The sequence below is a fragment of the Poecilia mexicana genome, unplaced genomic scaffold, assembly GCF_051168715.1.
Source record: "Poecilia mexicana isolate PSO_F unplaced genomic scaffold, ASM5116871v1 scaffold_5, whole genome shotgun sequence".
Classification (NCBI taxonomy): domain Eukaryota; kingdom Metazoa; phylum Chordata; class Actinopteri; order Cyprinodontiformes; family Poeciliidae; genus Poecilia; species Poecilia mexicana.
The window spans coordinates 21936271-21963790 of NW_028263374.1; the positions used below are offsets into that span (position 1 = coordinate 21936271).

Here is a 27520-nt window from a genome sequence, read left to right on the forward strand (position 1 = left end):
TTTTGTTTTTTTGTTTTGTACAGAAGATAGAAAAGTGATCAATTTTGGTACAAACACAGAAAAGTAACATAAAATACACCAACACTGCAAAAACACCTTCACTTCATGATTGATTCAATACATTAAATAATTCAAGCAGCATTTGCTACTGCAAACCAAGCAAACTTAAAGGTGAATTAACACACTTTTTGAAACAAATAACTGCATCACAGTTGGCAAATATTCACAAATTAGCTTAAACAACAGCTCAAATGGTCATCATTATGCAGCATGTTGATATAGAAAAATCCAGGAATTTTCAGTCATTTTCTGCCTGTGTTGTAATACTTCTATAAAGACTCTCAGATTATAAATCAGTCTCTTTATATGTTTGATATTGTTAAAAAAAAATTCTCCCTCCTCCAGGGTTATTTATTGGCTTTTTGCAGCATAACCAGCATTGATATCTTTTACCTGCTGCACTTGGAGAATTTCTTATTAACAAGATGAAATTAGAGGAAAGTTAGGTGCAGGCAAGGGGTGAATTTTAACTTGAGTCTCCTCTTTCCCAGTTGTAAGGTTTCACGTTCAATCTTTTAGCTGTTTAGCTGCTGTATAAGGAAAAAAAAAAATCCTAACCCAGACCAGTAAATAACACGTTGGGCTTTAACACAAACATCTATGTTATAGTTTTGCATGGCAAAAAGTTCTTGCAGTGACACAAATGTTCAGCTTTTGTGATGAGGAGTCATCCTGTGAGCACGTGTAAACTTGTGAAAGTGTTGTAATTCTCTGATCAGTCTAATCAATAGCATGATTGCCACAGAAGAGGGGAAGATAAGTGCTTGAAACCATCGTCTTACTGTGTTACCAATTGTTACCGCCACCAAACAGCATGTTCCTTCATTCCTCTACCTTAAAATATTGCTACATATATGAATAATTGAAAGAAATGTTGTCTGAAACTGTAGTGTGAGAAGTGCACCAGTAATCAAGAAGACTTCACGACATCCATGAGTGTCCAAAAGCACCAGAACCATCTCCTCTTTGAAGGTTTGCTACAAAAATGTGCTGCCACCGGCGCAGATCTCATCAAACACCATCAGCAAGTGGGGGTAAGTGCATCTTCACACAGTAATACCTACTACTGCTACAAATTATTTGGGAAACTTGTAAAATCAACGAAAGCCACCACAATTACTGTAATGTGGAAGCATCTTGACGATCCATTCGTGCGGGGGCTTGCCATCCAGAGAAGTGGATTTTCTTCCAAACCTCCTGAAAGTACTGTCATGAATAAAGAGTGTTATTGAAATGTCCTCCATGTCTAATCCCTGCTGCAGCCCAGGTACATTTTGGTGATCTCTGTATTGTAAAGCATGATGGAGAACAAAGCCCACAATGTAAATGGCTCGACAGCAAAAAGCCATCGAAGTGAAATAAAATCTAAGCACTAATTAGTCAAGAATACTTCATTAATAGTCATGACTTTGACCAAAATTAGACATCCAGCATGAGACAGAGAACTGAACAGCTGCTCTGTGGACAGTCTTGAAACTTAAGAGCTTCTCAAGTTTAGCACATTAGAGAAACATGTAACAAAAGAAATGCTGAAGTCACAAAATGCATCCTTTGTGTCACTGCAAAAAATGAAAAAAAAAAGTCTGAATGTTTTTGGTGGTTGTTCTTATCTGTTTATGACATAAACTTGTTTGTTAAAAGGTACTGAAAAAAAATCCTACAGAAGTAATAATAAACCTTTTGGTGTCCAGAATTTCCTTTTAAATGTTTTAGAAATGTTTTTTTTTTCCTTTGATTTAAGTTGAATCATATTAATAGATCTGTAATCTGAATTTGAAATATTTATGTCAGAGTATAAACCACATAAACATGTGCTTCTCTTTCAAAACTTCATACATCATTAATTATTTTAGATCTACAGTGTTTATTTGAATGACTAATTGCAACCACAGCATTATAAAACTTTAAAATGTTTGTGCCCAATATCCACCTCAATCCTATTTTTTTTAAATATGTAAAACTTTCATCAAAAAGAGTTATGCTGTTGAGGAAAGGTATTGTCCCTTTTATGGATTTCTTCAGTATTTTCTGTGCCACTTCAAGACCTCACTGACTCGCCATAATGGATGTAAAAAAGATGTTTTCTTTCAGAAATTATGCAGGTTTAAACTCAATCTCACTCTGGAGCGGGATTGTTAAAAAAAAAAAAAAAACAAACAACAAAATTAAAGCTTTTGTGTGGCCTAGTCAACATCCAAACTTAAATCCAATTGAGATGCTCCAGTGTAGTTGAATTAAAATATGTCTTAAATGAACAACAGGTTGAAGTTTCTCTACAGCGATGTAATAGACTCAAAGCTTAATAGCGGTTGTTGCTGCCAAGGCTGAATCTAACAGTAAATAGACTAAGGTGGCAATTGCTTTTCATATTTACTCATGTTATCTTTGTAAAATTTGATTAAAATAACAAAAATTTGAGGAAACTGGTTAAGGGGATGAACACTTTTTCCCCATCAATGTTTACTGTTACACTTTCTTGGACATTTCCTTGAGTTTGAAGAATTTAGAGTCCAATCTAAGGCAACTAAGACAGTCAGCAGCTTTGGGCAATGTGAATTGAAAGAATAAAGAAAACTTCTAATACATCTCTGAGGCCAAAAGTACTTTAACACAACAACACAGAGCACAAACAAGAGCAATAAAATTACAATAAACACAATCAACATCTTTATCTGTCTTTAATATTTAAAGTCAACAAATATCATTGTGATGATTTCATTTTAAACTTAGCTTGTGTCAGCCTGTGCTGAGGCTCTAACTGCACAACTTTTGTTCTTTTTCTTTTTCTTTTTTTTTTTTTACCAGTAAGACATCTGATTTAAGAAACTATTAGAAATGCATCAAGTCTCTCCGTATCTACAGTACATACACAAAATGACACGTGCGACATTCTCAGTTCAAATTTCTAAAGTCCACGAGTGATTTCTCCTCAGTTCTGGAGCACAGCTCTTTGATCGCCGACCCTGTGAGCAGGGGACACAGTGCATTCAACAACAGCTGTTGTGTTACCTCCTCTGTCCCTTCTCTGCCTCCTGCTGAGTGACATCAGCCCAGCTGGGAATCACAAAGCTGAGACTTTGACGATGTTGGTACCAGCGGAGCTTGTTGTGGTCTGGATGCTGGGAGCCGCTGGGTGACCCAGAGGCGGCGGCGGCCTTCTCTGCGGTGGCCCGTGGAGGCCGTCGGCGTCAGGGGCCAAAGCGGGAGGGGTAGGGAGGCTGATGATGGCCGTGGTGATGCGGCCGCTTTTGCAGTTGACCCTTTTGCTCTCGTCAGTTCTCAGATTGAGGTTTGAGCGGCTTTTAGAGAAGAAAGAAAAAGAGACCATGAGTGGCTGTTCAAGAGTTCAATTAGAAAGTTAAAGTTAAAATTTTTGTTGAACTTTAAATGACATGTGTTTGATAAACAAACAAAAAAATAATAATCTAAAACTCACATAAACTTGGTATAGATACTAGTCATGTAATATATATGTAAAATTTTCAACTGCTTGTTGAATTGATCTCATCAAGTGGTTTTTCGATCCAAACTTAAAGTTCTTGATGTGGATTCAAAGACATTTATCTGTCTTTCATAGCCTGTCATTTTTTTATGTGTAGAACTTTTTGTGTCGTATTTATTGCTGCTTCAAGTAAAATCTCTTTTTTGTTGAAAAATAAGTTTTTAATCTCAGTGAGGTTTTATACTGGTAACATAAAGCTTAAATAATCTATTTTTAAACCTCTCATATTAGGAGAACATCCTATTTTCTATTTCCCTATTTTCAAGGTGCTGTTGTTTCCAGACGCTTTAGAATCAACATTCAGTAAGGTTGCATTATCAGCAGCTAAACAGTGTCCTCTAGTGGATTGATTTGCAATTACAACCCTTCACTTATCTTTTTGGAGTAAAGACCTAATATTCATTCTTTCACCTACCCAGATATGCATTTATGGTTAACATAAATCCTGTTTATAAAATTAATGGGACTCTAAACCTATTCTATAGAATTAAAGGCACCAAATAAATGTGAACACTGACACATAAGTTCTGTCACAACTCCGGTATAAATGAATTACAGATATTCAAATATTTAAAAATGTCCTTACTAATGTTCTCAATTTAGCATCTCTTTGAAATATGCATTACCTATGCAACTTTAGAATAATGTATTATGACCAATTATTGTTGTTGCATAAATAAACTTTCAATGGAGTGAATAAAAAATAAAAAATAACCCTCAAATTTATGAAAGTGAGGTCTTCGTGGCCAGTTACCACAAGTGACACAGTTGACTCAACATCCTCAGACCTAAAACCCTGCTGACACTTTCAAGCTTTTTCTGCTCAATTTCACCTGCTTGTGTGTGACAGTGGGTCAGCGCTCTGTATGTGAAGAGCGCTGAGCTCCTGCAGCGGGCCCCGGTGTGATGGGACTGGGTTCGCAAGGGGCAGGTTGGCATTGGGCAGTGGAGTATTTTTCTTTCCACTTGCGCCGCAGCAGGTCACCGCAGGACTGTCGTGGCTGGCTATTGAGGGACTGTGTGATGGATAGGTCTGCAGTGCTGTTTCCAAACAGTTCTGCTCGTACACCTGCTCATCCACAAACTCATGGGCCTGAAAAAGACACAACGGTTCCAGAAAAAAAAACAAAAAAACGGAGCACAATGTTAAATGCAGTTTATTTTCAAATGGAAACTTTTAGAATGACTCTCCTCTAAAAATATTTTTTTAGCTTACTATTTTGGCTGTTTGTCATAAGGCGTAAAAAGTGTTTGTCCCCTTACAGATCTCTTCTGTTTTTGTTTGTGTCACTCTTGGTCACCACACCTGCAATCTTCTGCACTGGATTATGGCTGAAGAACTGGTTTAATTCAGCCACAATGTGAGCATGAACAGCTAATTTCAGTTTAGGCCAAAATATCTCCATGAGATTTTTATCTGGACTTTGAACAGGCTACTCCACAATCATCCTGTAGCTGTTTTTTTGTTCATCCAGAATGTGACTTTCTGGTTATTGCCTCATATTCTGTCTTAAGGTTTTCTGCTAGAGACCAGAATTCATGATTCCTTCGATTATGACAATTCTATAGGTTATGAAAAATTAAGCTTACCTCACAAAAATGTGGTTAATCACATTAATGATAACTAATTCATTATTTAACAAGAGTGGCATTATATTCACACTAGGCTGGTTTGGGGAAACTATTTATGTTAATAAGTAAAATTGTAAATTAAGTACTGCATTTTCTATTCACATGGGCAGTTGTTGGATATCAGAATGTGCTCAATGATGTGAAGCATTAAAATGGCAAAAACAGAAGAAATTTCTATGGAGGAAAATATTTTTTTACATCATTGTTTAATGTTTTAAAATGTGGTTTGTGAAAGTCATAAAGATAGCTTACTTTCAGTGATAACAACTAGTCTTTTAGTATGAAAGACCTATAATATATTGATACTGGCCTCTTCCAGTTCGTTTCTGTCATTTACTCTCCAGATTTAATTGAAGGAGGACTCCAGACTACTTCTGCTCACACAATATGTAAGTTAGCGTACATCTTATGCAGCTAAAGACCTCCTGAATTAAAAAAACTTTGTTGGTTTTCTATTCTTCTCCCTCAGTAACCGCTGATAACATGCATATTCCGCACATTTCTCGCTGCACAGCATAAGTTCCTACTACCTTTTCTTCTCCGACAGCCCCGCTGTGTCACATGTTCACTGTCAAACTGACATGTAAACATTTTGAAGTATTTCTCCCAACGTTTTCTTTTCTGCTTCTGACTGACTTCGACACTCAGATTCAGTGAGTGGGTTAACTGTACTGTCAAAGTGATAGACGTATCTAACGGCAGCAAAACTCCCTCAAGTCTTTTTTTAGATCTACGCTCCCAGCGTCAGTCAATGTCAACACTTCCAACAAGGTACCATTACATGAACAAAAAGTGTTCATCGCCTGTCACAGCGAGAAGAGTCTGCAGCGCAGCTGAACTGTATGCCTTTTTTTTTTAATATTAAATATGTACTTCCAGCTTAATTAGTTAACAACCTGTTTCTGAACAAGATGTGAATAAACACTTGAGAGTGTTTAAAGTGAAACAGAGAGGCGTTCTCACTGTAGTTTTCTCCAGACAGTGCAGCAGGTGGTGGTGTTGGCTCTCTAACAGGGAGGTGGACTTTATCAGCTTCTGCTCGTCTTCTTCTGAACCCTGAGTAACAACGCACAGATAGTTATCTTATCAAAATGAGTCAAATGACATGCCACAGTCTGGATAATGTTCCTAAGAAGAGGCTTTAATAATTGCTCAAACAAAAATATGTAGAAAGGAAAATTACGCTTTCTTTGATTCCTTTAACTTGTTAAACCTTTTGTCTTCTCATAATGAGCAATAATTGTACTGATGTAAATAATTACTTTTCTGCTTGATGGGCATTGATGCTTTAGCCATAAATATTACTTTTTTGAGTTTTTTTTAAAATACTTACTTACCTCTGTGTTTCCTGTGATCCAGTTACTTTAAAAAAACCCCATCAAAACAATTTCCACTTTTATTTTATTGAACAAAAGGCATTAATTCTAAAAAGGTGTTATTGTCAGCTTTCTCGCTAAATTATTGATGTTCTCACTGAGTGTTATTACATGTTACATTCAGCTGAATAGCTACTGAAGTCTAAAAGAGAGGAAAATAACTGTTGGAATGGCTGATGGAAATTTCTCCAAACAGCACTTGTTTTTGAGTCAGCATCTCTAATAAAGCTTAGCCTCAAAGTAATCAGATTTGGCAAAAAACGAAAAGAGAAAATAAATTAATTATCTACTTGCAGCTTTCATTGTTACTCAGGAGGATTTGGGTAGGAGGCTTTGCAGTCCAAGGACTCTTATTCACATTCCAGGAACATGAACAATACAGTGATGTGGGATGCAGAACAAAACAATTTCTGATCAAGTGATGATTTGTGGCGCTGTCCTCCAAACACAAAGGTTTAAGGCTCGACGCTCCATCTACAATATCATCCAGATCACAGGAAAAGGATAATATCTGTTGCTGGTAACTGTTTGGATTTTCACTCTGTTTACTGGTCAACTTTTTCAAAACTCTTTTCATTTTATTTAACTAGAATGGAAACTATTTGTGGTGGACTGAGTGCCCCATCTGCTCAAAAGTCCCACTGTGAATGCTGGTGAAGTAAAAGTTTATTTCATTTTTATGATCTGTTCAGTTTGGGAGTCAAGTTAGCCAAGCGGTGATCATCCTCTCTGTCAACTGTCTATTTGAAATTCAAATCATCCTTGTTCTTGTTGAAGAGGACAAAAAAAATAACTTCAAATAAAGTCCCAAATGATGGCTGCAGGGAAAATAATTTTCTTTCTGAAAAAGAAGAATCCAAAAAAGCAAACACAAAACTAGCTTCACAGACGAAATGTCATTCATGGTACTTTCAAAACCTGTTTACAACCTGCTGACAGCGAATAATAAAGCTTTTCATCTTCCTGTATTTGTTTGTTTGCACGTGTGTGCGTGTGTGTGTGTGTGTGTGTGTGTGTATACAGAGCACTATTCTGTCAAAACCAAGTTATTCTCAATCCTGTTAACTGATTTGGCTCTTTAATAACAAGGCATCTGAGCATTGAACCATCAGCTGTAGCTTGCTGCAGGAGACAAACAAACAAAAAATATCTAATTAAATTTGAGTAAATATTTTATAAAATTGGCCAGCTTTTTTATTATTTCCATCATTGTGAAAATTTATGAATTTAATTTGATATACAGTAACTGGATAAGTTGCTGTGTTTTTCCCAGTTGTGGTAAATCTCTGTTAACTAACTCCACCACAAAGTGGAAGTTATGTGCTTAGCTGCCTTGAGGGTTTTAAGATTATGTTTCAAAGTATAATATATGCTGTAAAAACAACAAAAAAGAGTGATAAAAAGCTCAAATATGGAATCATATTTGCAGATAATAGTTGGTCCAAACAGATATTAGTTGGTCCAAAGAATTGTAAATAAAGAGGGCTTCAACAAAGATTTGTATTTCAAGAGTACATACATATTAAAGCTGAATTTAGGCTAATTTGCAAAGATCTATGGAGAAAAAAATGTTAGTCTCTACATATACACGACTGGTAGAGATGAAAATGATGATAAGATTGCAGAAAAAGGTGGTTCAACAAATTTTGACTCTGGTCATCAGTTGCCTGAAATAGGATAGCAGTCTTAAACTGGCCTAAATTACACACTTTAAATTTTTTAAATGGGCCATACATGTTATAGTTTAGTGGTAACTTTAAGAATTAGTCAAGTCAAGAGATAAATGAATAAAGGAGTTTCACCAAAAAGGAGCTTCTGCTTTCACCTCTAATTGAGACAAACAGGGAGCATGTTTAGTTAACATTAGATCAGCAAAAAGATTGCAGCTCTTAAAATATCTAATCAGTACTCCTCTCTGCTGCCCTGAAACATCACAATGATCTGCCTGCTTCCAAAACAAAGAAAAAAAAAAACATCCATCATGATGTCATTCGAACTTGCTCAGAAACAAACATGCTTGTAGCATTTGATCCATCAGCAGCCAGGCTCGAAATGTGAACACAAAGGCAACTGTGTCACTCCGATATGAAAAGCAAATATTATGGTATCAGCATTCAAATTGATAAAGCCGTAATGGCCTCCTAGAGAGGTCATCATCCAGCCTGACAGCATAATCGATAAATCCCCCTCTGTGAAAATGAGCTCCTGATTTGTGTAACCAATAAACGGCTGTCAAAGTATGAAATTACCCGAATGCAAACAGACCTGCAGTGAACTTCTAATCTAACTATAAGCTGTGAGAGAACCAGTCATTTTGTCATATATTCCACCCTCACTGCTACCCCAGACCCATGAAGCGCCACTGACTGACTGTCAGCGGCGACACCACTGTAATTTGATGCACCAGGACGCTGGCAGCCACATCACAGACCCACACAGAGGGACGGGCTGGTTTGCTCAGCACTCACAGATGGGATTTATATGATAATTCCAACCACTTCCAGACACCCAGGAGCTTTCACACTGGACTCGATTAGATCCAAATGGATTTTGGTAGCCATCTGCAAATCACAGAGTATGTCACTGAAAGCAGGAGTGATGCACTGGATGGGAAGGATATGGGCAATTTGCTCATGCATTACCAAAGACATTTTTTTCCATGGTGGTTGTGAGTTTTTTTTTTTAAGCTAAACATAAAAGTGAAAAGGAGCAGGGCTGAACATCTGCTGTACCAAAAAAACAGGTTGCCTGATATGTGCAGGTGGATACCGATGCATTTAAAAGCATATGGAGGAAATAGTTTGACAGCTGAAAAAACAGACCTTGAGGGCCGGTGTCCTGCAACTTTTAGATCCTTCTACACAAAGCATTCTGCATACTTTCTAAAGTTTACTTAACTTTAGTAGTTGATATTAATTAATTTTATTCAGGATTATCATCATAAGGAGAGTTGAATACAAATGCATGCTACAGTTTACAGATTTTATTAAAACATAGCCAAACCAGACACCCACCCACTCTTAGCTCCAAATATTTTGCACAGCATCCTGATTGCAAATTCATGGTGGAAGTTTTTCTTGTTAGTTTTACCGTCAACAAAATAATCAAATATTAAAACTGTGTACTGTCTTCAAGCTACAGCGTTCCTTCATCCTTCTGGCTCACAGGAAAAAGCAGTTTTTTCTTTCCTTCTCGTTGTTGGTTCAGTCTTTCTCAGAGCAGGCTGTAATCACGGTGAACATTTTGGAAGCAACACTGTAAATTATGACTGACAAGCTAATAGCTCTTCGCTTACACCAAAGGATTTTTATTTTTTTTTACCCGAGTCTGAGAAAGCAGAGTGCTCATGTTTCGGGAAAGAACAGGGTCGAAACAAAAGCTCCGCTCTTTCCAGTATCACCCTGCTCAGTCACAGATTTATTTTCACATTTTCTATAACCTTTTATTGTGCTAATCATTTAATTATCATCAAGAGCTCCTCAACAAGCAACACAAAGCAAATCCTATTCTCATAGGTCCACACAAGGGAATTAAATCAACTCTCTGAAAGACAACAAGGAAAGGCACTCAGTGTGATTATGCCGATAACACAGACCGCAGAGGATTATACACATAACTCCCTTACTATCAGCCAAGCCCAGTTTGACGACAAGAATTTAATGACTTCTGATTCTGCTGCTCTTTTATAGCCTCTAAATTACTTTTAAATTACTCTTTGGTTAATTGTGGCAATAATTGTTGGTGTTTTGCTTGTGTATTTGTTTGTAGTTCATATGTGAAGCTGTTGCCTCCAAGCGATTGAGTTGCAATGGACTGAAATAATTAGCAGAGGGTTGTTTAACCAGGAACAATAATATTAATGTATAAAATGGAAATACAATCTGCTGGCACAGCACATCAGCTTTAATGAAAACATCTGAAAATGCCTTTTCTTTCTTTCTGTTTCTGTGTCAAAGAGCATCGGAGGGTTTTCTCACCGTCAGCTCCAGCAGCTCGTTGAGGAGTCCGTTGTGCTTGCTCTGGAGGAAGGCGTTGGCGCTGCCAGACTTGGCTATTCTTATCCTGGCCAGTCTGGCTTTCTGGAAGTGGGAAGAGAAGGAGGTCAGATTGTCAGATAAGGTGGGCGGGAGGTCGTGGAAGATGACTAAGACTTTATTTAATGAAAAGAGTCTGCCAACTATTCACCAAAACTGCATAGTAATTTTCGCAGCTGTCCAAGAAGTGCTGCTTGCTTTTCGTTGGGGTTTTTCTTCTTTTAATGTGATGAAAGCCGTCTCTGTGTCTGGAGGGGAATGCTTACTAACATCCTTCAAAAAGTATGTGGTATCAAACATAATTCATCCATATGGGATTGCTGAACATTTCCTTTTGAGTCCATGTTGCTGTAACAGCATCCTTTTGCTACTTTTCACTTTTCTACAGACACAGAGACCTTGCAGCAGGGATTAACTTCCATTAAAACCACAAGAGTAAGAGTGATGTTGGGCCCTGAGGCCTGGCTTATCCAAAATGAGTTTTAGAGAATGTCTTTGTGCAAAGCAAAAGAGAGAAAAAGAAAGTTCCCTCACATGGCAAACTCTAAATAATTTTTGAATGGGATGTATTCTGGGATTTCACTAAGTTATAGCAATGTGTTGCCACTGAAAATCGTCTTAAACGTCTGAAACGGAAAACTTCAGTGAGTGAGGTCAGCTTATCAAAACACAGACTTAAACTGAAAGAGAAGCGTTCATGTTCCTAAAGTAATATATTATATTTTCATCCAATTAATATTCTGCAACTTCTAACAACTAACAACTTCTAACAACAATTTCATGGGAAGAAATACATTTTCACGGCACTGTGAATGTATTTTACTACTTTTGTTTCTGTCCTCTTATTGAAAATGTTTGAAGAAAATCCTAACATTAAAAGTTTGTCATTTTGAGTCTGTCGTATCTATGGATTTACCAGAAGATAAACGTGTTTTAAAGTGCCGATGTGACAACAGAACAAAGCAAAGGAAACAGACAGGAAAGAAAATATCTCTTGTTCCATAGACTTAGACGATCGATTCTTACTTTCTGCTATTATTGTCTTATTTTATTGATAATATTGTGTTTTGATGGCAATATATCATGCGCCAATTCAATGCCAAGTCTTAATATGGATCATATACATGTGGATTGTTTTTATGAAAATTTGGACCAGGATTATTACCAGGAAACAGTGGATCAACGTTTTAAACTGGTTAGACTTTATACTGTTTGTTTCAGTGATACATACATCAGCCAAGAACAACTTCAAGTGGTTTTCTCAAAATGAAGAGACATTTCTCCACTGCAAGAAACTAAAAGTGATTATTAATCACAAGATGATAAAACTTTGAGATATTTGCCTGGGAAAATGTAACAGATGAACATGTTTTAAAGATCAGTGGGGCCTGTCTTCAATTAAGTTTGATCAACAGTACTGGCATAGTTAGGCTAGTTAATCCACGCTTGGAAGAGCTTTCTGTGGCTACATATGCAGATGGACTATGATAGCACAAGAAGTACCACTTATAAATGACGTAATAAATTTAAAATCCTATTAAAGATTCATCCATGTTATTCGAGTGTAAAAATGAGAGAAAACAAAAACCACACAAAAGCATGTAGAGTAGGAACATTCATTGTTAGTTTTTGGAGCTCAGCAGACATTGATGCGAAACAGAAACTGTTTCTGAAATCTACAACCAGAAGAGCAGTACATAATTTGTTGTTGAATATGTATATGCACCAAAGCTTGGAAAGCTTCTGTTACTGATGAGCCACGACACACATTTTGCAGCAATTTATGATCAAGTCATGTAATTTTTGAAAATTTGCAAACTAAGTGCTGCTAAAAAGTCCTCATCAAATCCCCGGTTCCACTCAGTTTGACATTAGGAAAGCTGGAGCTCCATCTGTGCTGCATCAGGTAGCAAGTCAGAGTGGAGATTGGAACTTGGACTTGATTTGATTCTTTTTTTTTTTTTTTTTTTGCACTTTTGGCGCAATTTAAAATTTCTCTGAATTGCTTTGTGAAGCTAATAAGAAACCACAAAGCTTTAGGGAATTAAAAAAAAATCTTGTTTGATTCATAACTATTTTAGGTTATCTGTTTTTTCAGATGCTAGCAGACTATTTATCTTAAGGAGGAAATCACAAGAAAAAGACACTTCTACACACTTGGTGTGGTGCTTAAAATATTTAATTATCCCACTCCATCTGCTGATGAGGACATCACAAATTGATGTTATTTTTCTCCACATTCAAACATATTACTTTAATTCTTAAGGGGAGAAAAATCTGCATTTAATTTTTTGCATAGATCTTCCTGGTTCTGAGGCCAGAAGATAAACCTGTTTTAAAGTGCTGGTGTGATAACAGAACAAAGCAAAGGAGACAGACAGGAAATGAGAGAGGAATAGCGTGGGCCATTTTTTAAAATGAAGAGGATATTAGGGTGACTTCCTCCCCAGCTCGTGGACGCGTGAGTTGAGTGATTTCTTTAACCTTGTCCTGCTTGCCCCTTCGTTCCACTATAAACGTATTTCGAAAGTGGGAGACAGACGGAGCAATTTCTTCTTCCAAGACGTGAATCAAAAGTAATGAAATAAGTTTGGATGCTTCAGAAGTTGCCAGTCAAACCCTGGATTCTGTGAAGATGTGTGGAAAGCTTCGACCTGAGATGTAATGCGTGTTTCTGCGTGCGTGACATGTGAAAATAACGGAATGAAGCAAGATGAATCATTCTTTCTTTGTTCATGTAGCTAAAAGCATATGATGTTGAAAGTGAAAACTGTTCTTTTGCAGACTGTTTTTTTTTCTTGATCAAAAGCATCGCCTGAAACAAAAAAAGAGAAATATTATGAAATAAAAATTAACTCTGATGGGTAAGTGTGAGATGTTTGGATTTGATTGTAATGATGTTTTTCTGAGCGCCCACTGAACCAGTGATCTCAGAAGAAAAACCTTCCTAATAAACATCTGAAGTAAGTTCAAAGGCAGGCTGAAGTATTGAGGGATGAATGTGTCATATAAAGTCCCTGAATGGGTATTACAGAAGCATCAGTGTAATCCACTGTCCACTATGCATGATTTATTTTCCAGTTGAGAAATGAACATCTATTTTTTATAAACCCAACAGCCAGATTTTCTCAAAATCTCAATAAGTAAGAGTCTTTAAATTCCCAAAAGACAAAATAAACCATTTGGTTTGTAAAATTGGGAAAACAAAACAAAAATCTTGCATTTTTATTGTTTATATAACATTTTAGCTAAGGTAAAAATGATTCCTAATCTAAAATGTTAGTCAGCCCTAAGCACTTTGGGAACTGACAAAAGAAATACTTCAAGAAAAATGTTACTTTTATTTATCCATGTAAGTATTTCAACCACAGAAAGATAATACTCAAATAAAGCTGTGGCTTATCACAGTAAATAATCATTTTGTCTTGCTGATCTTAATGAAAGTCTGTACATCCAGCTTTAATAACACACAGGATGGTTTATTATATGTTGTATGTAATATTGTTTATCAAATTAGATTCTATTTATTCTGGCAATAATTAATTTTTAATTACTTTCTGTAGATTTGTCACTTATCTACATAAGCTGCTCTGGGTTCATTTTTTTTAAGTAGCTCTCATTTAATTGACGTTGTTTATTGATCACAATTCATCATCATTTCGTCTGACCTCTAATGAAATAGAAAGGCGGCCTCTCTCACCAGACACCCATATGAGCATTATTTAAATATATGCTTTCCACAAGTTGCTTTTCAGTCTCTGAGTATAAATGCCACATGATTGATCACGAAGACATTCATGGCTGAAAAGGTTATTTTACATAAATCAGTATACGGTCTGTTAAAGGTAAGATTCTGGAGATCGATTTAGGTGATTATGCTTGATTTGGTTGACCGAACAGAAAAAGCCTGAACTTTCAGCTACATTATCACCAATCGCAGACCTGAAGTCGGGCATCTTGACTGCTGAATTTGGAAATGCTGACCTCTTACTTAGAACTACTCTATTCCCTCTTCTCTTAAGCCAGTGTTATGGCTCTCCGTCATACTTTGTGTGATTTCTTTGTCCTCTCTCTGTCTCATTTTTCCCTCTTTTTCAACTTCCTTCCTCTTCCTCTCCTTATCCTGTAGTCTTCTTGGTTTGCCCTCACGTTTCCCGTCTTTTTATTATTATTTTTTTTCTCCTGCTCAACAACCTGCCAGGTTGCAGTGTAGCTCCTCTTGACTTTGCTGTCCCATTAGGAGCGTGACCTCAATCCATTTACTGCTTCGACACTCACCATCACTCTGATGGTGAGTGCTGCACGACTGATTTATGCATGAATAAAGGAAGCTTTTCTGCAAGCTCTTTTATACTTATTGGTAAATTAGGACCAAATATCAGGGTTTGTTTTCATGGGCAGTTAGGTCCTCAGCAGGTTACGAAATATGAAGAAAGGATAATATGCTGTGCACTAAGCCACACACTGTCACAGTTAGCAGACAATCACTGTCATTAAGCTCAATTTGAAATTTTCTGAAAGACAACAATTACTATGTGAAAAGAGCTTTTTGTGAAGTAAAATTTCTAGATGAATTCGTAATTGTAAAAGGTGCCTGAAGCAGAGAGTTGTCATAAAAGAATGAAGACAAACGGGAGGATGGAGAGGCCAGGAGAGCTGCAGTAAAGGAGGACAGAAAGAAAGACGGACAGAGTTAGATCCCCCATCTCCCTCTTTTCTGTCCTCAGTCTGTTTCTTTAAATCGTGACGCAGACAAAATACAGGTGACATGTCAGGGGAATGTTTGCTCATGTGTGAATAAAAACAGCTTACAAAAACCCAGTAATTTGTTAGTGACCTGTTAACATTTTGAAGTTGTGAGCTTTCACCAGATAAGTATACGGTCACAACAGAAAATACAGAGCACTCCAGATGAGTGACTCATGCTTCATGTTTTTCTCAGCATCTGAAAGTGCTCTACTGGGAAAATAAAGTAAAACCAAACAAACACACACACAAAAAAGGCAAGCAAACAGACAAATAAATAAAAGAGGCAATACTACATTGTTTAACGTGTTAAGTGAGATCAGGAGTTGCAGACTCCTGATTTAGCAGATGAAAACTGTGATCACAACTGAACTGAAGCTCAAAGTGCAACTACTTAATTCATTGCCAAAAACACTGTTAAATTCAATTTGTCCAAGGGACCAATTATTTACACTTTCTCTGCTGGAACACATATTCATAGGAAATTGATTTAGTGTTATATCTTCAGTTCAGGGGCCATCACCAGTTGTTACAGGGACACTGGCCCCTGTCTAGAACGGCCCATGCTGGTCCTCCTCCATCAATCTCAGCCCCCTGGCCTTCACCAGCAGCATGAGGGAATACATTGGGGATCTGTACTGAACATTGCTCACTGCTGAGGGTGATATATTGTACAATAATTTAACCTGGCTATACTTACCCGTACTATAGAGGAGTGCACTACCTTGCTCTTATTGTGTTTGTCAATAAATGTTGTTTATAGTTATCATAGAAAACAAATATGAGATATTTGTGTTCATGAATTTGAAAAGGTTTTCTAATCTCTTCCCTTCATCTTCACTTCCAGTCAGATAAATTATACTTTGAGTCGACCCTTATTTATTTACCCATGTATTTATTTCTTTATTTTTTATTTAATACTAGTTGAAAAACAGGTAACCTGCAGGATAAGAGTAAACATGTGCATTCTTAACTTAGAACAAAATAATAATCCCATTGCTACTTTTCTGTTTGAAAAAGAGCAGGATGAAGTGAACACTTATTTATTCCAATCTCCTCTCTCAATTAATGGAATGTATCGCTTACAGACTCTGTAATTATCGGAAATATATAATTAAAAACACGTTGTGGTATTCATATACCATTTCAATTTCTATGCTAAAGGACAACCAATAAATTACCGTGTTGGGAGCCACAGGCTCAGTTCACCTTCACATTATTGAGATGTAAGGGAGGTCAGTGCATTATGTTTGAAGAGGTTCAAATCAGAACATTCATTAATGTGGACTCAAATCAGACATTCCTCTTGTCAATTAGCTATCAGTGGCCGCTCCCCAACTTAATAGCACTCTTATCTAGCCTTGTGGAAAGGTCAAGCCTACAGGGGAACTGTGGTGAGTGGCTGAGTAATATTTAGCACTTCGAACTAAAGTGTGCATCTGTCTATGTGTCTGAAAGAAAAGAATTGTGCATCTGTACGGCTTTTAAATTAGTTTCCATGTGACAAGAAACAAACAAATTTGCAGTCATTGGACTATACCGAATTATTCTGAAGGTCTGACGTTTGTGATTAGTTTTTAAACACACAATGTTTATATATATATATAAAAAAAAAAAATCTCAATCTTCCATTTAATCTTATGAGCTCAATAGATATTTCATCCCAATCCTTTATTTTTTCTAAAATTCACAACCTGCCTTCCCTTTAAATTAGGTAACATGGCTGCATACACTTTTTAGAGACGGCAAGCTTCACCTTCTGAGCTCGACGTTTGTCTGCCCGCTGGTTCTGGTGGTAGATGCGGCTAAAGTTGGACACGATGACAGGGACGGGAAGAGCAATCACCAGCACGCCGCTCAGGGAACAGATGGAGCCAAAGATCTTTCCAGCAATTGTCTTCGGGACCATGTCTCCGTAGCTAAAGGGAAATGAGAAGAATTCAATTTAAAGCACATGCAAGGATGTGAAGGAAGTGTTTTGTCCCTCATAGATTTCTTTCGTTTTTGTTTTCCTGTTAACCAATACGTTTTATTGTTGCACAAAGATAAATTGAGTAAATATCACATATAGATTTAACTGAGTAAAAGAAAAAAATCCTTCCAAACAAGGTTGGACAAAGGTGAAAAAGCAATTGCCCCTAATGAATAGCTGGTTTTGCCGCCCTTGGCAGCAACAACAGAAATCTTTTAAAGCAGCGACATGGAGAGTTTTTGCTCATGATCAGCCTGCTTATGGTAACATTACAGCACTTCAATTGGATTTAAGTCTGGAATTTGACTAGACCACTCCAAAACCTTTTTGTTGCGGATCATTCTTCTGGTGCTCACTTCTATGGTACTGTATGTTCTTATACTGAAATGCTATGCTAGTTTTATACCAGATGAAATTAGACACACACTTTCCAAAAGATTATGCTTTAGTCTCCTCAAAAATAAAAGAAAAATTTCCCTAAATCTTTGTATGCAAATGAAAAACGAGCCTTTGTGTTCCTTTTGGTCAGGGTTTATTTCACCAAGAAACTCTCCCTCCCATTGATGAGATTTCTTTCTTATTGTTGAACAATCAGAAGGAGGCCAGACCCTGACCTTAACTAAGGTAAGTGAGGCCTGCAGTGCAGTAGATGTTACTCTGGGTTATTTGGTGACCTCATGTATGAGTCATGGATGAACTGGAGTAATTCTGGTAGACCCACCACTCCTGGAGGGTTCAACTGTGTTCCATGTTTTCTCCACTTGTGGATAATGGCTCTTGCTGTTCTTTGCAGGAGTCTCAAAGCCTAAAAAATGAGTTTGTAACCCTTTCCAATCTGAATTTGAGTACTTTTTTTTAATGTTTTTGAATTTGTTTAGTTCAGGTCATAATAGGTTTGCTTTTTGAATTGTTTTAATCTATTTTGTGTTGTTTGACAGGTTTAATATGAGTTTTTTTCTTTTTCTACCTAGGGCTAGTTTGGATGTTTGTCTGGATGTTTTTCTTAAGTGTGACATAAAAAGCAAAGACAAAAAAACATGGAATATGTTTTCACAATCCTATAGATTTATGGCTTCATACAAATTTAGTGTCTTTCCATCCCTCCTCACAGACAGAGGTGGTTATAGTTTACTGTGTCTTTTTTTTTCTCTGAACACAGCTCTGATGGAGAATCAGAAAACTCTTTGTATCTAAGCAGATATAAAAAGCAGTATTACAGTGCAGGGGCAACACATCCTCACATTATGGGCTCTGTCTCTGCTAATGCAGATAACAGAAATTCATGCTGTTCCTCCTCATCAGAGGTACAAGAAAGGAACAACGAAAGCAGCAGTGACAGAAAATGCAACCTCAGTCCATCAATTTCTAATCCAGACAGGCAGCCATGTTGAAGATTAATTGCATAATACCTGATAATGCCATCAAAGACACAAACACCGAAGCCACTTGTGGGCTTGGAATCTTATCACATCTTTTTAATATAAAGATAACTTTATCAACATTTTTATCTTTCAGTTAAAATCTAAGTTTACTGTTTTCTTGTTGCCAAATTTCCATGAAACATGCCACCACACAATTACGCTGCGGACACAATTTCCCGCTCCACATTTTCATTTCAGACTACAAAGGCTGAATTATCCCAGCACCTAATGCAGTGGGGTTTTCTGAGAACAAATTCTAATTTGAATCATAAGTTATGAGACTGCACTCATGGGCAGGAATGCAAAACAGTTTCCGAGTTTGAGACAGTTTCGATTTTGAAGATCTATCCCCGGTACTTTTCTGAGCTGTTTGTCATAACAAAACCCTACAGACCATAGACATATATAACACTTTCACAGATCACATATATGTATAAACAGAAATGTTTCTCTTTTTTAATCTATATATGTAATTTGACTGACAAACAAAATCCTCAGGTTTATCATAAATGTATAGCTTGTTGTCCCCATGAGGAAAATTTGTCTTGGACATCATGCGCTAAACAAAATTTCTACCACAACTAAATACACTACAAAGAAAAAAAAAAAAAAGACATGTTGAACCATAGTATGGTAAAATATATGTATTATTTTGCATAGGTTTTGCCCTTTTCAGACAAATACTCCTGACAAGTTAGTCAAGACAGAACTAGAAAACAACAGTAAGTTCTGCTCCTCCACAGAAAGCATAGTCACCTTGATGACAATCATCTGGTTCTGTATTTGGATGACAGACTGATGCTTGTGAGCAGAAATGAGTGGAAATGCTGCTCCGTGTTCTATTCGCTCGAAGTCAGTACTCCATTTAAAGCTGCAATTGAGCTCTGAAAGACATTTTGCAGATGTAACATTACTGAGTCATACAGTTTGCACGGTTTGCACCAACATATGCATGTTTATTTTTTTTATTTATTTTTTTTTAAAGAGGAGGTTATTAAGCTCAAGTAATATGGTCACAGTCTGGCTCCCTCCTGGAAATAAGAAACAAACACACAATGCAAACAAAACAAGAGCACAACACAGTTGTATTTCATTCAATATCACAGATTTTCAAGCATTTTGTTTAGATAACCTGATATATTGTTTTAATTCTTCAAAATGAAAATGCTTTAACTACATTATGAGTTATAATCTCCATGGAATCTGAGGAAAGATCTATATCTTCATTAGTTTAGCACAAGAGTTTCAATTTCACACTTCCATATTAATTCAGTCAGGGTGAAAACTTCAGCAACACTCAAAATATGAGGAAACAATCTTATTGCTACAAGCTGAAACAACTAAAGCTGGTTTTCACATGGAGTGGTTCCTAGCACTTTGAGTGATGCTGGAGTTTTAACCTTTGACCCTCTCCATGCACCTTCCATCCATGAAGTCTCTAACTTCGTCAGGGATGTTAGAACCGCTACAATTTCCTATTAACATTTTTTTCTCCCTGTTTTGTCAGTTCAAATTTTGGGAGAGTTAAAAATTAAAATCCTACAGTTTATCCCTCCAGAAAATAATCCATACTTTATATTACTAAATAAATATGTTTCAGTTAACAATGAAGCAACTTTGCTCCAAAATATCTCCCATTCACATGTCTGTAGCCAACCATGTTGAATTAAAATTGTGAGAACAACACATTAGTAACTGCTAACTTTGGCAAAAACCTTAAAAGCATTAGCTCAAATTAATGAGGTAAAAGTGGTAGTCCTGCAGTTTAAATCACAGTGCTATATTTAACGAGAAATACTTTAGAAACTTGCAGCATAAAATAGGATTGTATTCCATGTGGTCTAACGAACAAATGTGTTCAAAGTGATAAAAATGTAATTATTTAGTCATAAGCTTGAATGTCTTTGTGTTTGGACGTATTCGCTGCTCCGGGATGTGAGTTCTGCCTTATGTCAGCTTCATAGAAGCCAATGGGAGACTCTGAACTCTGCCATTGCCCTAAATGGAACATAACAATATTATGTCTTTATTTTATTCAGTTTATCCTTCAATTGAATAATTAAAAAATAAGTTGTGAAACTACATGCTACTAAATGTCTGACATTAAATGCAAGAAATCGACAACAATTACTTACGGGATAAAAGGACAAAGACAAACCATCACTCAATGTATTACCCGGGGTGTAGTGCTGGATTGCAATATGATAAATCTTTCAAATGCATACACTAAAAATTCAGAGCATGCCATAAGGACTATCAGACACATCAATTTATGTCTTTGTTTTAATAGCTTACAGGGTTTTCACTGGAAATTAAAAAAAAAAAAAGTTGTTTCAGAGGCAGTGTCTGCAAAATGGGTAAGCGACAACATATACACTGATTTTTGTGAAGTGCAAAATGTAAAACTAGATGTAATACATCACAACTGAAAATGTTGTTTTGTTTAAAGTGGGCAAACCGCAGCTGAGCAGAGGAAAGATGTAAGGACTGTGCAGCTTGTCTGCACACGGGAATGAATATAAAGCAGATAGTTGAAAAATACAATGCATGCTCTGTGTGTTTTTTGTAGGGCAAAATAAAGGTTAACAAATATTCACACTTACAGTTTTCAGCTTTTTCAGAGCTGGTTGTCTCTCTCATACATCATCCTCTCAACAACATTGAACCTTAATCTAACTTGTTTTATTCATTGTTTTTTAAAACTCTCAGTAGTTTAGACCACTTTCAGCAGCCCTCAGCGGCAGGTTAGTTTGCCCTTCGTGTTAGCTGTCCCCTGCTGATGTAGCCCGGCCTCTAATTTAAACAGGAGCTCACACAGGTTATGATGGATGGTGCTTTCTTTGCAGTGGCAGCAGGTCACACAAACTCATATCCCACATCTCTCATATGCCTTTCAGTGTAATAACAGACATCAGATTGTTTCTTGCTGTTTCTTTTCTGTTTAATCCCATTTCACCCCTGTTTTCCTTCATTCTCCCTCTGGTTTTTGTCGTTATCACCCCATCCCCTGCTTCCTCTCCTTAGAATAAACAAAGGTCAGACAGTGTGTCTGAAGATCAGCTCTACAACTTCTGCACACCTGCAGTCCCCCAGGACAAGACGGTCAACCAAGTGCTCTTTTTCACTTTCTAGTAATTTAGAGGAGCAGATTAGTTTAAGGTTCAGGAATGAGAGTTAAAAAGGAGGTCAGAAAATGACAAAACTGAGGGTGTAACAAATAACAACTTTGACACAGGTTAGGCATTTGTCTGCAACGCTGCTCTTCTTACAGTTTTCTTCTTCTTCTTATATTTAAACATGCAATTTAAATATAAGAATGAACACATACACAGTGGATAACAAACACAATCCTAGTAAACACTTTGGATTTGTTCCAAAACAAATAGTTACCATCGGTCAGCAAGCCTTTTAGTGTTTTCAGTGAGCTGGCTTGTTCTGTTTGACCAAATGTTCAAGTACCTTTGAGAGCGGACTGGCATTCTCCAAACTCCACAATTGAATCTACAATGACATCAATCAACAGTGATTCAAGCATCACATTGTTGGCCACAAAGGTTCAAGGCAGATTATGTAAGCACAATAACAACATTTTGCAGGCCTGCAGTACCAAACAACAAACATATGTTTATGTGACCAAACTTAACGAGGTTTGAAGCTTTGCAAATGTACGGAGCATACATACATACATCGCTAAAACTGATTTCAAATTCATGGGAAAAGTGTAATTTTTATTTTCAAAAACACTTGAGAAAATGTGATGAACTGTTACCTATTTGTGGCCTGTTAGTTTATAATGAATTGCAACAGATGGACAACAGAGACCTTTGTAATGAAAGCACTCATGAATAATAATATATGCAAATGTGGTCCAAGGGCAATATGTATGGTTGGTTTTTGCCCTTTGCTTTCCTCTATCAAAATCTAACCTTGTCTAGACTTTTTTAATATAAAGAAAATACATCTTACTTTACAATTAGATTTCCCCCAAAAGTATAAATAAAAATAAATAATAATAATTCAACACTTCTCTTTCAGTTGGTTTTGTGTCAGTATTGTGTACGATTAACGTAATTGTGATTTTCTGAAATTGTTTCATGTGACAAGTTAGCATGAGGTCCTGTCTCGTTTTGCAGGTGCCATAAGCAGACTTTGTTCCCCTAATTTTTATTTTTTTTATATATATATTGTGACCCAACAAACATTTTTTTTGTTGTTTTTGAGCCTGTAAAGTTTTTGAGTGAGTCATAAACAAAAGCACAAACAGTGAATTAAGTGATTTTAAGCATAAACATACATATCACAGAGTATTTTTTCAAGTAAAGTGAAACTTTGTATACCTTTATATTAAATGGAATACATTTTTACAAAAAATAAACAAATAAAATAAAGATTTATTTAATTAATAGAAAAACAAGCATAAGATAAAAAAAAAGCATGACTGGATGAATATGATGTTAAACCTTGTTAGGCGTTTGGTTAATGGACAGCCACATCTTTTTGTTATTTTCCTTTTTTTTCTCCTCTCCAGCTATGTTGCTACGTTCATGTCAGTGCACCATTTAACTGCTCTCCTGACATTTCACTGAACATCTGTTGTTTATCTGTCCTATTTATACAGCTTGTCTGTATACTAATTAGAAAAGGTTAACAAACAATAAGGCAAATCAATTAACTGTTAGGAGATGCTCCCTCCTAACCTCCTTCTTTATTAATTACGCTACTGTGTGAAAAAGTTTATAACTTTATGACATTTCACCTTGCAGCTGTCACTTTTTGTCTGAAATGATCTCTACCATTATGTGCAGATGCAAATTTAAATATATTCTCATGCTAATTTCAGCCTTGAGTTTTGTTGAATGACTACATAAATAGTGTAGAAGGTTCTAAGTAAACGAATACGATAATAACATAATTTGTGCTTAGCATGCAATGAGTTTTGAGGAGTTTTGAGGAATATAGATAAATAAAAACATTAAAATTCATGTACACGAATGGTGAATAACATTTTAAATTTTTAAATTCTCTCTTTGCATACTGGGACAGCAGCTCATGGACTCAGGAGGTGTAACATGTTAGACTTTGAACTGTCAAAATCAATACTGTGTTGTTTTTCTATCCCCAAATGTATACCAATAGAGATAAAAGATCTCATAGGTATTACAGCTGCAAAGAGTTTGTTTACACATCATAATCCAAGATAGCAAAATATCTTAAAACTGCAGTAATATTGCAATATGGACACAATTTTAATAAATCAGACCTGAGGTAGCTTTCGGTCCAATGATGTGTGTATGGTTTGCTCATGGCAGATTAATATCTGATTTTGCCATGGATATATCAAATTTATGGATTAAATCTGTATTTTAATCACAGTCTCCATTGTTCTACCAGCTGTGTTAGGGATCATTAAGCATTAGGACTGTGAACAACACATTTGGGAGAGAAGTTATTGGTGCAACACTAAAACACTTTGCTCATGCAACAGAATGGCACGGTATGTTATTATCATGGTAGATATTCCACATTTGCCCAAGTAATTAACCAAAATACCAGGTATAATGCACCCACATCACCTTTGTAACCCTTTCTGTGTCTTTGTCTGGTGACCACAACCAGTAATAAGTAAAGGCACTGCTACAGAACACCGGCAAAATCTGAAACCTGTCTTTTTAGAAATTACATTATAAATACACTGAATGTGGTGCAGTTAATGCATATCTGAGAACATGTTGAAATATTAAGAGTCAGATAATTTCTCTTCATCACAATATTTAAATGAAAACATCAGTAACTATTCAGAAAGTAATATATATCTTCTTTTAACCAAATATACATATTTGTTTAAATGCCTGAAAGAAGCGGACTTTTGATTAGCATTGTGCAACAATGTTTCACACAGCAGGTTGTCGACTCTGTTAATGAGGGGACGGACCTTAGAAGAGCAAGAGGTGAGAATCATTTTGTGTTGGAACTAATTCAATCACACACAAAAAATAACCATGTGCCTTGTTTACTGCGCAAAAACCTTTCTGCTTTGTTATTTATTTGAAAATCATGTTGCTGCAAAGAGAAACATATTGAATTTCCTAAAATCACAGCCATAATGATGTGTGACACATTTTAAGGCATATGAAGTGTCAAATATTATTACAGTGAAAAAGCCATGGAGACATCTTAGAGAATGTCATCTTTCATCAGCTGACAGAGAAGAGAGCAAACCGTGGAATCATTTGTCTCATCATCTGGCAGCCTGGAGTCAGGCTCAGCAACAATAACAACTAACCCCGTGGTCACATCGCCATCGCTTCATAATAAAACTTCAGTTTTCTGAGTCACTGCTGCTTGGAGCGTACAGCCTTTCTGCTATATCAAAATTTTCCTCAAAGAATATAAGAGGTGTCCCTTTGGTTTGGTGTGGGGAGGGTAAAAGAAATGCACTTGATACATTTCTATCACATGAAGTCATAGAAATGCATAAAGGGACTGTAAAGATTTCAATAAATAAATGGAAACATTCTAATGTTTTAACATAATTATTTGCTTGCTTTACACTTGCCAACAGATTAAATGGTTAATCTTACTGAGGTAACTAATAGTATGAGATTCTTTCAATTCTTTAATTAGCTGCAATAATTAAAGCCATGCATAATAATCAGTGTTTAAAACAGATTGTTTGGTAGGTTGTTGTACGTGCACCACCATAGATGTTAATAACTGTTGCATTTGATATCTCATTGAAGTAGGAACTAAGATCTGGAGATATTACTCCTATCTAGAGCATGCTTTCTGCAAATAGAGAAACCTGTTGAATTTGCTTATTTTGGTGCAAACTACTACGATGAATACAAATGTTTTTTCCCTATTTTAATGCATTTAACCACTAAAGAACCACATTCACAGGCAGAAGACTGAGCATCAGTTTATGTCAGTGGAGATGTGCAAAATAAAAGGTATAGCTGCAACTTTCATTATGTTTTTTTTATGTTCAGCAGCCGTACTGGATAGTGAATATGACTGAAGTCAAATTTCCTAGTCTAAATTTTGACTTCAGGGTACCATCTTGGTCTATGATTGTTGTTGGAGCACAAATACACCATTAATTACTAAACAAATTAACATTATAGCAGTTTTCACTGTCAATACTGTTTTCTGTTCACAGTTGCCTGTAATAGAAGTATTTTTGGAATAATGTGGCAAGAAGGTAAAAAACCTGTTGTTTTTAAAAATATGGTTGCAACAATTTCACCCACAGGGAATTTAAATCCCATGAAGATTAATAAAGATTTTAAAATTAATTTGTAAGACTAAGCAGATTTCAAAAGACACAAATGAAAATATGTAATTTCTAAGTAAAAATAAAAAAATAAATGCCTGATGTAACCAGTTTAAAATCTCAAATTATTTATACAGTGTCTAATAATTAGGTAAACTTCCCCTTTGTGAAATTCACTTATTAAAAAACAAAATGACTGAATTCCACCCAAATTCACACAGAAACAAACCATTTCAGGCTATATCTAAATTTTTGTCCTTAAGATGTAACAGTCTATGACAAAATCTCAGTCCGTCAAACCTTCATTGTAACCTTTTGCAAGCATTTTAAATTCACAGTCATGTGTGATGTGTCATTATTGGATTATTTTACACGTCCTCTGTAGTCACAGATAATAATCCCTACTTAATGACCTGAAACAAACTGAAATTCCCAATATTTTTCCTGGTCTTCAACAATGTCCATATTTACAGTCAAGTATAGATATGTGGAATATAGTCACAAAGTAATAAAAACAAAAAAAATATCTAACTCAAGACAGGTTCAGTAAAAGTAAGCTCATTCAAAAGTGTTATAACAAAGAATAAATTGTTAATTAATATTAAAGAACTAAGACACAATAAATAATTTTCCAGGTTTGCTAGTTCAAGGTAATGATAGAGAAAAAAGACTGTAATGTATGAATAAACTACAGCAAACAGGCAATTAAAAAATCAAGTTACTTTAGAAATGTAGTTCAACCATGGTTATATTTGTCCCAACATTCAAAGACCATTAGAAAAGATAACAGGAAAAAAGTCAAACCGAAATGATGTGGTTTTTGACCAAGACTTTATATTGTGTAGTGTAATATTTAACTGACTTTTCTCAGTTTGAGTAAGTAATTGAAAGAGAAGTTGCAAGATCTCATAAGTTTTTGGTCTATTTAACTGCTTTATGTAAGTAATGATGATTTGCATCATTTGCATGAAAAACCCATTTGCAAAGAGGGTTTGAGCAACAGCCTATAATTTATCTTGCAAATATTTACAAAGCGAGGACAGAAGGCTGTGTTTGTTATAATCCCTCCTCTCTTCAGTCTAAGGGGTGAGAAAACAGGAGGCTTGTAAGTCTAGCGATTATACAGCTTATTCAGTGGAGCTTTATGCCAAAAAAAAAAAAAAAAACATCTTAAAAATAGAAAGTCAGAGAAAACTCTTGTCTGGGCAGGTAGAAGCTTTTAAGAAGCTCAGCAGTCACTGCTGAATTGGTTTTACCTGTCAAGATTCTCATTGTGTCGAGAACGCAGTGGAGAGGAAATTCTGTATCACCAAAAAGGTCAAAGAGTAAAAGTGACAGCTGAATATAGTTTTTTTTTTTGACAAGTAGGGCCATGATCATTAAAACCAACTTTTCATGCCTGATCAGTTTTTTTTAAGAGTGATTCTCAGCAATAGACTGATCTCAAACCTACAGTAACAGCTCCAAATGCACACAGAACACCACCTGTTTTGTCTTCCCTCTT

At 36.1% G+C, this 27520-nt stretch overlaps 1 protein-coding gene across 2 annotated transcripts in view; it reads right to left on the reverse strand.

Annotated features, from left to right (window-relative positions):
- Positions 1-1677: 1677 nt before the first annotated feature.
- LOC106905734 (A-type voltage-gated potassium channel KCND3-like) overlaps positions 1678-27520 on the reverse strand; it is a 76978-nt gene continuing 51135 nt past the window's right edge. The window contains exons 2-6 of one of the 2 annotated variants that reach the window (XM_088005746.1): positions 17107-17269; positions 10548-10649; positions 6158-6250; positions 4396-4655; positions 1678-3359 (exon numbers count right to left, since the gene is read on the reverse strand). In XM_088005746.1, coding sequence (XP_087861872.1) covers positions 3122-3359; positions 4396-4655; positions 6158-6250; positions 10548-10649; positions 17107-17269 — 856 coding nt within the window. In that variant the 3' untranslated portion in view covers positions 1678-3121. Of the gene's footprint in view, positions 3360-4395; positions 4656-6157; positions 6251-10547; positions 10650-17094; positions 17270-27520 lie in introns of both variants that reach the window. The other variant, XM_088005745.1, reaches the window with a different exon arrangement.